The following is a 13,321-nucleotide window of genomic DNA, read 5'->3' on the forward strand; positions in this document are numbered from 1 at the left end:
ACCAGGCTGAAAAAAATATTTTTATTATCCTGTACCACCATATATTTCTTCACATTCTGCCCTTTCCATCACACTTCCAACACTTAAAACTGGCTTAACCCGGTGTAAAGATGCCGTAGCCGAATATTAAATGACACAATCACCAACAATAGTTAGCACAAGCAGGAGAAGTGGAGCAACCCCAGGTGACAAGGGCATTTTGCTGTATGGAATGTCTCAATCACAAATTACAGACACATTTTAAATGAAAAAAAAAAAATTTACATTTGTATTTTAGACCGCTTGTCACAAAAGGTTATTTAGCCATCAGTAAAATTAATGTTGAAAATAATATGCGACCATATCTGTACTGTGACGGGTACAGTATTCATGTCTTCATTCATCTATCATTAAGCCATGCATATTCAATCATCCTGGAGGTCTGACACACATTTAAATATTGCACCAATTTGTCATCATACAAAACTATCATCCAGTAATTTTAAGCATTGTACTCGCCAAAGCAGACTGGAACAAAAATAATTAAACAACTGTTAAGCATCTTCCAAATGGATGCAGATTTCAAATGAAGACTCCTTCTCCTTTAAGCTTTGCCTGAAGAGCTGGGAATGCTGCCATGACGTGTCCTCCTCTCCGCCACCGAGTTCTGCTACAACAATGACCTCAGAGGAGCCGGATAGACTCTGGAACGAGTGCATCTTCCCATCTGAGGGTTCAAAACACAATCATTAGGATGAATCATGTCACACATTGTATTCAATTAAAAAATATCCATTACATAACCGTACCTCCAGAGAACTCTGTAGTACTCTGGCCTGCCTGCAAGTGCCAGCAGACTTTCCCAGAGTGGAAGGTCTGGCTACTGGCCTTTATTGAAAAAGACGTTATCTTCATTCCCACCGGAGCAAAGTCAAACTTCCAGCAAATCTTTCCCACAGAGGAGCCTTCTGTTCGAGCGATGTACACCTGAAGAAAGAAATCTGGTCACCTCACCTTTGTTGAACCATAATCTAAAAAGAAGTGACTCTAGTGTAAACATAGTTTATTCTCATCTTTTCCTACACACTTATTATTTAACATCACTGCAGATCTTTTTTTTTCTTCTTCATGTTATGATGTATTTTTAATATCTTTCCTAATCGTAGTCATGTTCAAAATAACATCAAAACAAGCACAGCATCAGAGTGCTTGTTTCGTGCTAGTGGGTCGACTGGTCTGTGGAAAACAGAAGGAGTCTCCTCCAAACACAAACTCCCAAACTCTCGGCGTGGTTCTCACACACTCTGATTAAATCAAACAATGACTACAACTTCAAAAGGCAAATGTAGACTATTAGCATTCTAATGGGCCACATAGGGCTCTCTACCAGTTGCAAAGGATAAACCCCGCTAACGTTGGTCATCTTCTGTGATCTTTCATCATAGCACCATCTTCTGGGTCACATTTTAATTTGTCCAATACTTTGGGTTATTGCTAAATACTGTAACATGCAAATCTAAAAAAGACATTGCCATCAGCCTCAGCCGATCTCTGTGTGTAGTGTATCCCTATGAACTGTAAAAGCCTGCAGAGTGGTAAGCAACCACTGAGGGCATTATCGGGCCGCCTGTTCCATCTCTGCAGGTCAATAAAAGAGCCTGCGGCGTCATCTGAGACTCCAGCCCAGACAGGTTTTTCACACATTTGCCCTCTAACAGGAGGTACAGAAGTGGGAGCTGCATCACTTCTAGGCTGAAGGTAAGCTATTATCTTCAGGCCATCAGACGGCCCCCGCCCTTTCCCACACAGGAAACATAAATTAGCATGTGGGAGCTTAAAGCCCCACTTGAACCAAATACAGCCTCACAGAGCAGCTAGTTTAGCCGTAGACGTTTTAAAGTAGCCTTCATGAAGTCACTGAACACATTTTATGTGTTGTTCAGAACTAATTAGGGGTCAATGCAAATGTGAACATTTAACATTCCCTCTATTATTATAAATGTATAAACAAAGATGCATGATGAGCAGTGCTTTGATTTATGTTAAGTGTTTCGATTTTAGGTTTCAACTCCTCAATAGCAATGACAATGTGTCCTATCCTGAGCAATAGAATAAAAAGAGACAAAAAATAGATGTACCATCTGCCAGTCGTCTTCCACCTTCCTGAAGACTGACTCTTTGCTCCACACACACTGATCCCAGCTCTGAATGACCTCAGAGTTGTTGGACACTCGACAGTACTGGTCTTCGGTGACATTGTAGCGCACATGCAGCAACCCGTCACTCTTCTCTTTCTCAGTCGGAGTGAACACATAACCTGTAGCCTGAGGAAAAACACACACTCACACTATTTTAATCAAAGACTGATTATATGTTTCTTGCAGAAATAACTTTCTGAATATAACATTATCACGAACACAACAGACCCGTTGTCCAGAGCTGCACAAATAATAGACAGGTTGTAATAAACTTTAGTTTTTATTTAAGGATTTTCAATAATGGGACAAAATGGAAAATTATTTGTTGATTTCTGTCAACCAATATTAATCTCTAGTTCATCATTACAATAAAGATCATGTTGCTAATGGGAAGAGGCTGAATAAAATGTCTATTAAAATAATAAAATAAATAATAATAATAATCATTAGGCTCATAATGCTGAGTGGAGTAAGCTCAATTAATTATATATATATATATATATATATATATATATATATATATATATATATATACATATATATACATACACACACACATACATACACACACACACACAGTACCTGTGTGGAGGTCCCTGCATCAGCCTTTCTGGTCTCTCCTCGTGCTATCCTCCAGGCCAGAGAGCCAGAGTTGCGTCCGCCCAGATCTCCTGGTTTGGGTTTCTTGGGGGAAATAAACTCCACAAGCTCGACAAGCAGCCGCTCTGTCAGCTCCTTCTTCCTGTCTGGACTCAGGGATTGCTGCCTCTTCAGTAACAGAGCAGATGGAGAGCGCTTTACTTATCCGACTCAACACGGCAATTGGTCTTACATACAGAGTTTAAAGGGTTAAGATTTACAGAAGCATTGAGTCCAGTAATGGTGTGCAGCAGCCAGGCCTCCTGAACTCTGGTCCTTCTCGACAAAACCTCTGAATGTTTGCAGGAATACCTCCACGTCACATCAACCACCTGCATCACAAACGCACAGAAGAGTATTCAGGTCTAAACTACAGTAGAGTATACAACTCTTTGCTTACTGGACCAAAAGCAGTGCTGAGCTTTACAAAGGGTGGTGGAGGGGAATATAGGAAAGCAGAACTACCATTGAAAATAAAACAAATTATATCAAAGACAACATTTTCATGCACACTGAGCATCAGAACAATTGCAATGTTTTCATATCTAGAATTACGGACTAACACATTCTTGGCTCTGATCTTTTCATGTAATTGATTGACTATAACTGTAAATAAAATACTAAATATAGCCAATTTTATCCTTTTATCTACATGATACTTTTATTTAAATGTTCATTTGGCTGTTTTAGTTTTTTAAACCAACCCCCAGAAATAAGCTCACAAAAAGGCCAAAAATCTTGGATTGATGAAACTGGACTTATAGCCATAGAATTTAACAACTGATTAGTAGTAACAGTTGTAGTATAAGTAGTAATATACAGTGTCTGACCTGGTCCTTTGAGAAAGCCAGAACGTAGGCCAGTTTCTTCCCCCAGCCAGCCTCATACAGGAGAGGATTATCGCAGCCCTTCTCACAAGAGTCACAGTGCAGCCAGCGCCGCTGAGAGAGTGAGTAAATCTCTGTCCACACATGGTCTGAAACACCACAGAGAGACAAACTGATTCTCACACAGTCTTTCATAAAATGCATGAATTGTTCTAACAGTCTCATCAGAGCAAGTAAGAAAGCATATTTTGTGATGTAGTAAGAATGGGACATGTTCCTAATCCATGAAACTCAAGTGTGCAAATCAATTAGTACACAATATCTTAAGTTTGTACCATTTCAAAAGTAAAATATTAAATTAAGTGGTTTAAGAGAATTCTATACTTGAAGGCAGTGTTAGTTCGTTCTTGACCTTGTGAACAGAAACTATTGGTTTCTATTTCGCTTGTAAGCTGGCTATTTTCATGATTGATTAACCAAATATATCTAGGTTAACATCAGAAAAGACCAGGGAATTTATTCACCTTTGAGATGCCAGAACCAGAGATATTTTTGTCTTGAGAAAATGACTCAAAACTATTGATCAATTAAATTGCAGAATATTTCTTTCTGTTGATCGAATGATCAAATAAAGATTGAAGCTCCAATCGTGATAACTGAGGCAAGTAAGGATTAACAGAGCAGAAACAATTTGCTGATGAAGCCCATAAGATGCGGGTGATAGCTCAAGAAGAAGCTATATGAGGATCTTGAGTTGTTATTGTCTTTTGAATCCAAAATTCACGCCATGTTGTTGACATTTCCTTCTAGAGCAAAGAAACTGCTGCTTTTCTACGCAGAGCAGAAAATTGAATCTGTGATGCAAACATTTCCCTTGGGATGAATAAAGCATTTATGAGCCATATCTGTCAGTCATGGACTTACCTGTGCTGTCCCAGATATATCTGGCCTCAAGGCCAAGGGCTCTGCAGCATAGTGTGAAACAGTTAGCCCACTCTCCACAGCGCCCCCTCCTGGTTTCAAGAAGCTTCTCAGGATTGTTGTACCTGGTAATAACAACAGTAAAAACAGTTAAAGCATTCCTTATTCTCCTTGTGTTTTTTGGTCAAGTTCATTCTTACTCTTTATGACTGCAGGAAAAATCTTGCGTACCATATTGAAAACAGTGTGAAATTTAAGTTTGATATTGATCAATGTAATGAACAACTAGTGAAAATGTGTTTCCTCTTTCTGCAACTTAATCATAGTTTTGATATTACCTCAAAATATGATACTAAATTCCTCTATTGCAGTAGTAAGATCTAACCAAAACATCTCTCTTTCACACACATCCACACCTGGGGAATCTGGTGGAGAGCTTGCAGCTCTGACAGTAGTGGTTTTCGACTCGCTGGGCTCCCCAGCGGATGTCATCGGGGGTGGGACTGAGGGCGGGCATGGCGTTCCGGGTTGAGCCTTTGCATTGGCTGCAGGGCAGACAGTCCACCCAGGAGAAGAAGTCCTGTTTGAACCATCTGAGCAACTCCAGCACCAGAAAGTCTTCTATCCCAAGTTTACAATCTGCAAATAGGACAAGTAGTCATGAGGGTCGCTTTGAATTCCTGTTAAATGCACATCTTTATTTTCATACAGTACAATCCAAACATACAACCGATTCTTTTGAATGACAATAGGGACTTCACCTTGATCAGCCTCTTTCGCCTCCTTCAGCTTGTGTTCAGCAGCAGACGACAACTGCTGATGAGGGATGTGGCTCCTGGCTTTCTGCTGTAGCTCAGGATTTTCATAGAGCATCACATGTTGAAAGTTTGATTGGAGAGTCAGAAAAAAGCTCATACTGTTCTCCTGACAGAACGACAATAAAACATCCAGATTACACAACTGCAACAACTTCACCACAATATCTTAAAGCATTAATATTTCAAGAGGGGCACAGCATTAAGAATTCCCTAAACACACAAACCATTGCTTCGACATGCTCTAGGAGCAATGTGGATGCCACCTTTCTTATCTGAAAACTGGCATTAAAATGAGTTTCACATTATTAAGTTTAGATGTCTATCTTGTTGATTCTTAAATTTGATATAAAAAAAGTTTGCCAATAAAAGAGAACAAAGTGAGATGAGGTGTATTTAGCCTCACTGTGACTCTGCTTCAATGATATTACAGCTTCACACTTAACACACTTTAAAACAGGGATGATCCCATCTTTACCAAGGAGGAAGGCTGTGACTGAGCTGGTGTAACTGGCTGGCTGGACGCAGCAACAGAGCTCTCCGGTACTGAGGATGAAGACGATGGTAAGACCGAGGCCGTGGACGAGGGTAAGGCTGAGGCTGAGGCCGAGGTCGAAGGGGCAACAACCTGAGCAATAGGTTGGACAGGCTGTCCTCCACGCAGTCTCTGATCCCTCTCTGCTGCTATGGAGTCCCTGATGAGCTTCAGCTGTTCGACTGATGCAGACCTGGGGAACATCAGGTGGGTTTCGGCCTAAAAAGAGGTGTAATAGGTCATAAGATGTATTCAGTTGGTCCAATGAGGGATGAACAAATAGACCATAGGCAATGAAGCACTGGCTTGGAATTCTAACAGCATCCATGTGGGGCAGGTACAGATTAATTACCTCCTCAAATCCCATCTCAAAAAGACATTCCACAGCACCTTTGATGGGCAACAGCTTGGTGGAGAAGGTAGGATTGCCTATGCGGATCGACCGGTACTTTTCCTCATTGGGATACCTGTTGGAAGGTGACAACGTATGAGGAAGTGATGCTGTTCTTGAGATAAACATTCTTATGTGCAAACCGATGATTTATGAAGAATTTCACTTCCTCGAGAAACATGTGACAACTTTACTTGAGACATTTAGCTCACCCCACAGCGTTTGTGGAGTTATAGGTAAACATATAGATATTTAACAAATAAAAACATCTGGTGAGTCACTCATAGGACGAACTACCCACAAATACCATGGTGACTGATACTTAAGTTATGTGAAGATTTGACATACAAGGGCGTTTGGTGACACACAAATACAAATAAAAATGCAGGATTTTTAGACCGGGCTTGGGTGGACGGTGCGCTTGAACTGCGAACACGACAATTAACGGGCCTCAATTAACGTTACAGCTACATTATCTTTACCGGCGGCTAGGCTGCAGTTGACACTCACTTTATCTCTAATGTGTGGAAATGACGCCAACAAATCACACCTAAACACAGCGGTGCTGTATTGCGTTGTTAAGTTCACAACCTTACCTTAAAATGTTATCCGCGTATGTAAGTAACAACTTCGCAACATCGAGAAAGACTTCATTTGCGTTTTCAGACAGTGTTGTCACCGCTGGGGACAAAGCCATGCTGGTATTTCCTGAATAAACTGAAAAAGTCTTTCTCCCTTTCGAGTATGAGGGCTAGCTTTAAAGCTAAAGTTGCAATTTTTGGCTAATAGACGTTATGGGTCCTGCGTGTAGCTGACCTGTCAACGCCTGAATAGATGTTTGCAACTTTAGAGAAGAAACCTTCCGTCTTTTTTAACATAATTGTGTTTCATAACACACAATTCTGTGTTTTCCTGCTATATAGATTTGTTTGTATATTTTGTATTTTGTATTGACATGTTAAACAAATCTGGCGTTCATACATGCTACCTAAGAATGGCTACAGACTGATTCAAGGCTGAACTGCCTCGCTTTTTTAAATGTATTAATAATTGTCAGCTAACTTTGAAGCGGTGCTCGTCCGGGTAAGTAACACACTTAATGTTTAAGAGTCTGGAGGAGATTACAACTCGGTTATTACGAGGGGATTCACCAAAAACAAAGCTGTAACCAAGCTGTGTGAAAACTTGACATCTATAGCAGCATGGCTGCTCTATCAATGTCCTGTTGGACTAAACTCCAGCAGAGATCACACAACATAAGGGCACTTCTTCACAACACCGTCCGTGTTTACCCCAACCAAGACTCCAGACAGTGCAGCTCTGGGAAGCACAAAAGGAGGGTAGTTATCACTGGCATAGGGTTAGTGTGTCCTCTGGGCACAGGGACTGCCCTCACCTGGGACCGCCTCATTCAAGGCCACAGTGGGATTGTTGCTCTTCACTCAGAGGAGTACGCGTCTGTTCCCTGTAAAGTGGCGGCACTGGTGCCCAGAGGAAATGACCAGGGCCAGTTTAAGGAGGAGAGGTTTGCCTCTCGCGGGGAGATCAGCAGCATGTCCCCTGCCACTGTGATGGCCCTTGGAGCTGCTCAGTTGGCCCTGGAGGACTCGGGTTGGCACCCCAAAACCCAAGAGGAACAAGTCAACACTGGGGTGGCTGTTGGCATGGGCATGGTGTCGTTGGATGAAATCGCTCGCACCTCCGTGGCCTTCCGAGAAAAGGGCTACAAAAAAGTCAGTCCCTTCTTCGTGCCTCGCATCCTTGTCAACATGGCTGCTGGACACATAAGTATCAGGCACAAACTGAAGGGTCCCAACCACGCAGTGTCCACAGCGTGCACCACGGGTGCACACGCCATCGGCGATGCCGCCAGGTTTATCGCCCACGGGGATGCAGTTGCTATGGTGGCAGGGGGAACAGAATCCTGCGTGGGGCCCCTGTCGGTCGCCGGCTTCGCCAGGGCGCGGGCCCTCGCCACCAAATGGAACGACGACCCCGCGCAGGCGTCAAGGCCCTTTCACCCAGAGCGAGAGGGCTTTGTGATGGGCGAGGGAGCGGCGGTGCTCCTTCTGGAGGAGCTGGACCACGCAGTGAGAAGAGGAGCCAGGATCTACGCAGAGATCCTGGGTTACGGACTCTCCGGCGATGCCAGCCACATCACCGCACCCACTGCAGATGGAGATGGAGCGTTCAGGTGACTCTTGATTTGTTTTGTTCAAGCACGCAAGAGGCAACCTTTTGTGCTTGCATTTAATATTTTCAAATGTATTATGACACAAAGCTAATGTCACTTATTTAAGCAGTGGTGCCCAACCTCGGGATCGTAGTTGTTGATAATACAAAGGGGTCACACGAGATGATTAACATACAAAAACAATCATCTCTGCAAAACACAATCAGGTTTACTTTTTTCACAGTTTCCTCCAATACTTGCCGGTCGCTATAGCTCTTTTTTTGTCATTTAAGTGTTTGTTCACTATGTGTGACATTATAACACAACAGAAAATATACAGATCGTGCAAATGTCTTTTGTAATGAATACATTTTGAAAGAGGGAAAAAGACATTAAGAAAAACACCACAGGGGACGGCTATTAACAAATAAACCACCCCCAAACATAGTGCCCCAAGAGATGTTGCACGCTTAATGTATTTCACAAAAACATACCAAATTTGGCTCGGTAGACTTTATTATTTATTGTGGCAAGTTTGGCAACCACATTTTCAAAAGAAGCGATTGTGAGCTTAAGCAACACTGTAGACTTCAGTGTATGCTGACTTTTCCAATTACGTAAAATAAGCCTGTCTGACTCTGCAACAATGCATCCTGCCACTGCCAGACCAAACGGTGGTTCAGTAAGCACTGGATTTATTCCATAACATTCCACATATTTGTGAAGGTACAAAGTGTACAGTGGGGGTTTGTCGGAGTCATCTCGGCTGCCTGCTGCAGCGAGGTTTGTGAGATTAAAGTCTGCCGGCCCGATCACCTAAGCAATTACCTAAAAAGTTCAGTAGAGCTGAGAGGAACTGCAGACTCGGGTGATAATAAAGGTAATAAAGTCTTCCACATTCCATTTAAAATAACAATGTTTTTATAATAAAGTATTGATTAGTGCTGCCCCTATTGCTGAGGTCTGGGAGGAGAGTGAACATTGCTGAAAGTTATAAATAAATCCTTCGCTTAGTCAAACAAAAATTTCCAGAACTGTGTTATAAACATTTATCGCAGTTAAATAATACTAGTTTGCGTAGCGCTTTAAAAGGTACTCAAGACACTTTAGATGGTAAAAACAGAGTAGAAGCAATAACAATGCACATGAGAGATTACATAACGGTAAGAAAGGAAGAAAACATGGTTAAGCAACACAGGTTGAAAGCAATTTGAAATACATTAGTTTTAAGGGCTGTTTTGAAAGAGGTGCAAGGGGAGAAAGTTCAGAGCACCACTTCTGACTTGAACCTTGACCCCCGTCTCTACAGATGCATGTCTGCAGCCCTCAGAGATGCTGGCGTCTCACCGACAGACGTGACGTACGTGAACGCTCACGCCACGTCTACGCCTTTGGGCGACGCGGCCGAAAATTCCGCCATAAAGAAGCTCTTCTGGCAAACGGCGGAGAACCTGGCGGTCTCCTCCACCAAGGGAGCCACCGGACATCTGCTCGGGGCCGCGGGGGCCCTGGAGGCCGCGTTTACCGCTTTGGCCTGCTACCACGGGGTCCTGCCCCCGACTCTCAACCTGGACCGGACCGAGCCGGACTTCAACCTGAACTACGTCCCCCGCACGGCGCAGCCGTGGCACGTTCAGAGCCGCCGGGTCGCCCTCACTAACTCTTTTGGATTTGGCGGCACCAACGCCTCACTGTGTCTCGCCAGCTTCTGAGGACACAGGTCTTCAGTGTTGTTCTTTACAACTGGTGTCAAAGAGTTTCACTGACTGAATATTTATATTCATATTATGCAAGTACTACCAGTCGGTCCCGTAGAGCAATGGAGCCGATCAGTGGCCGACTGATCAGATTTACAGATTAAGGTGCGTGTGTGTGTTTATAAATTATTAAACAAATTGTAAAAACATGCTCATTGTAATTTCCAAAAGCCGAAAGGGACATTTTCAAATGTCTCTTTCTGTCTGAACAGCCCAAAAATGTTCAAATTACAATTATATCAAACAAAGTCAAGCAGGAATCTTTTGTTGATTTTGCCGGATTCTTCTTCTTCTTCTTCTTCTTCTTCTTCTTCTTCTTCTTCTTCTTCTTCTTCTTCTACTATAATAATTAGATTTTCAAAATAGAAATAGTTGCTCATTTATTTTCTGCTCAGCAACTACTCCTCTCATTGTGTTATAACAGCACAAGCCAAAAAGGTTGATAGTCACTAGCTTAATATCTTTAACTATGTGTTGTAGTTACACGTTTTGCATGCAGAATCTTAATCTGAAAGGTAACTAGTAATGGTAGCTGTCAGATACGTGGTTTAGTAAAAAGTAAATTATTTCCCAGTGAAATGCAGTGTAGATGCAGATTATAAGTAATAATCAAAATTACCTCAAAATTGCACTTCTATGTACTGCTCCACTACTCATAAGTGTGGTTCAGTCCCTACAGCTTTATGAAATTCTGTTCAAAATGAGCATTTCACCACTGGACCTAGAATACAGACTTCACTCTGAAACAGACGCTCTCTTTATTCCAGCAGGTGGCGTCGGTTCACAGCGAGGCATGCATGTTGCTTTCATGTACTTTTCCAAAACAACCATCGTGTTAGACGTTCAGTGGACAGAACAATAAACATCACCACCGTTACAAGCCGCCAAACTGACTGAGGTCTTCCTCCGAGGTACTCGACCTTAAGCTTTTATATAATATCAAAGTGATTTAAGAGAACCGACGAGACAGAGACACCAAAGGCTTTTCGATCCATTAGAGATATTGAGAGGAAATCATCCAATTAAAGAAGCTGATATGAATAATTATATTAAGAAGATAATGTATGATAATTGTCTCTTAGCTTCCTATAGCCGACCTGTGTTTCTTTAAACAGGAACCCAGACGCCTCAAAGCTTGGCCAATTTGTTGCAATTAGGGAATAAGCGGTGCTGTAGGTGTGTGCGGCTGAGTTTAGTAACATCCTGATGGAGGCGCGATCCAACAGTAGTGCCTTTTGTGATCACTCACGTAGGCACTTTCAGAACCAAGACCTCTGACTCTGTGTGGTTGTCCTTTTTTATTTTGCGATTCACAACATGTGGAAACAGCAGGGGATCCCCGAGCAGAGGGTGAAGGAGGTTAAATAGTACCGTTGTGTCAGGGCTGAATGTAAGAAATAGTGTAAACAATCCCCCGAGGGAAGAGGAAAGGTTTCCAGGTTACCCGTCTTCAAAGATCCTTCTGCTTCTTTATAAGTGACGAGAAACACATCGTTAGCGCGCGGCATCCTCGGCGAGATACACAAGGTCTTTGAAGGGAAAAGGAAAGGCCATGGTTGAGAATTCATGAGTGTTGAGAGAGTAATTCATGAAATACAAGACAAATCTCACATGTTCTGTATTTAATTTCATTATTTTAAACATGTAAGAAATGAGTAGAAACAAAAGAAAAGGAACATCAAAGTAAAAGCAAATTCAAATACTAAATTCAACGATATAGAAAATATTGTAAATAAATATTACAGGAAGAAGCATATACTTATATTCTCCTACTTCACTATTTATGACACAATTCATAAACAATTAACCCAATACTGTTGTGTGCTAACCAAATAGATTCACCCTGCCAACCCGTCCTCATCCCTGCAGACATTAAACAACACTAAAGCCTCATTAGTGGCTCCAGGCGGTCTCCATTACCACAAAAGACCATTGTATTGTTGTCGGAGTGTCGCAGGAATAGCCTGACATTTTTGCAAATAAATGCTTTTTACTTTACGTATTTATTTTAAGCCCAACCATGAACTCATTCTGTGAGATCACGTTGACAAAGACACACACAATAACTACAAAAAGGGACAATACTACAGAGAAGAGACACATAACCACAACAAAGAAACACAAAATAACCACAAAAATGCAAAACAGTGACACAAAATAACTGCAAAAGGGTTCAAAACTACAGAAAAGATACACATGACGACGACAAAAACACAAAATAACTACAAAAGGGTTCAAAACTACAAAAAAGACAAACAACGGCAACAAAGACACACAAAATAACTACAAAAAGAGACAACACTACAGAAAAGAAACACATAATGGCAACAAAGACACTAAATAACTACAAAAAGGGACAAAACAACAGAAAAGAGACACATAACGGCAACAAAGACACACTAAATAACTACAAAAATGGACAAAAGAGACACTAAGCAACAACAACCAAAGGGCTAAACTACTTTAAAGTCTGTGTGTCCTACGGGGGGGAAGGCATGCGGTCGGTTTGTGCACACAGGGGTCCGTTGTGTCACCATCTGCCCATGATGATGGCAGTCAATATCGCTTATTCCCAAAGTAATAATGAATCAGAGAACCGCTGACTTTGCCCTCCCCCACTTTGATCCAACCCGGGCTCTGTGGACGCTCGATGTCCTCAGTTCAATCTTTCTCGTGTATGAGATGAGACTTTGGCCTCCATGGGGTGCTGGAAGGAACATCCGATGCATCCTCTGATAACCGTTAATGTCCGCAGCCAAAAGCCTTGGAACAAGCCAAAAGTGTGTCTGAAGCCTGGGAAAATGTTTGACCTGTTGCTCCAGTCAAAGTCAAGAGGTCACCAAATCATCATGACTCATCTTATGGGGATCATGAATATCCATCTGGACATTATGGCCATCAAGCTGGAGGAAAAACCTTGATCAACATACAACTAACTAAAACCAGCATCCTAAGATCCTGCAGCCAGGAGATGAAATAAACATAGATGAATAATGTCATGGGTTCCTTCTAATCATGCATATATATATTGGCTTCATATATTAAATATATTTTCAATTTTCTCTCGCTGTCCTTCTGTTTTGATG

The 13,321-nt window shown here is 42.0% G+C and overlaps 2 protein-coding genes across 2 annotated transcripts; one reads left to right on the top strand and one right to left on the bottom strand.

Moving 5' to 3' along the window:
* Positions 1-7: 7 nt before the first annotated feature.
* ngly1 (N-glycanase 1) lies at positions 8-7,078 on the bottom strand. The gene is made up of 12 exons (XM_068575580.1): positions 6,902-7,078; positions 6,267-6,381; positions 5,858-6,133; positions 5,326-5,488; positions 4,981-5,203; positions 4,568-4,689; positions 3,647-3,792; positions 3,038-3,148; positions 2,760-2,945; positions 2,118-2,303; positions 789-966; positions 8-706 (listed from the first exon to the last, which is right to left on the bottom strand). The coding sequence occupies exons 1-12, from the start codon at positions 7,000-7,002 to the stop codon at positions 534-536; spliced, it is 1,980 nt and encodes a 659-aa protein (XP_068431681.1). The 5' UTR covers positions 7,003-7,078; the 3' UTR covers positions 8-533.
* Positions 7,079-7,315: 237 nt separating this feature from the next.
* On the top strand, positions 7,316-10,395 carry oxsm (3-oxoacyl-ACP synthase, mitochondrial). The gene is made up of 2 exons (XM_068575951.1): positions 7,316-8,499; positions 9,788-10,395. The coding sequence occupies exons 1-2, from the start codon at positions 7,508-7,510 to the stop codon at positions 10,188-10,190; spliced, it is 1,395 nt and encodes a 464-aa protein (XP_068432052.1). The 5' UTR covers positions 7,316-7,507; the 3' UTR covers positions 10,191-10,395.
* The last annotated feature ends 2,926 nt before the right edge of the window (positions 10,396-13,321 follow it).

This window comes from Clinocottus analis, unplaced genomic scaffold (assembly GCF_023055335.1).
Source record: "Clinocottus analis isolate CAN_PGR_092001 unplaced genomic scaffold, fCliAna1.0.p SCAF_14, whole genome shotgun sequence".
Taxonomy (NCBI): domain Eukaryota; kingdom Metazoa; phylum Chordata; class Actinopteri; order Perciformes; family Cottidae; genus Clinocottus; species Clinocottus analis.

Bases quoted from the DNA above. Each gene is read 5' to 3' on its own strand.
- ngly1 (XM_068575580.1), bottom strand. From the start codon at position 7,002: ATGGCTTTGTCCCCAGCGGTGACAACACTGTCTGAAAACGCAAATGAA. The intron at 5,489-5,857 runs GTAAAGATGGGA...TCGTTCTGTCAG, and splicing joins AGTCACAGCCTTCCTCCTTG to GAGAACAGTATGAGCTTTTT. The intron at 3,793-4,567 runs GTAAGTCCATGA...GTGGTGTTTCAG, and splicing joins ATATATCTGGGACAGCACAG to ACCATGTGTGGACAGAGATT.
- oxsm (XM_068575951.1), top strand. From the start codon at position 7,508: ATGGCTGCTCTATCAATGTCCTGTTGGACTAAACTCCAGCAGAGATCA. The intron at 8,500-9,787 runs GTGACTCTTGAT...CCGTCTCTACAG, and splicing joins GATGGAGATGGAGCGTTCAG to ATGCATGTCTGCAGCCCTCA.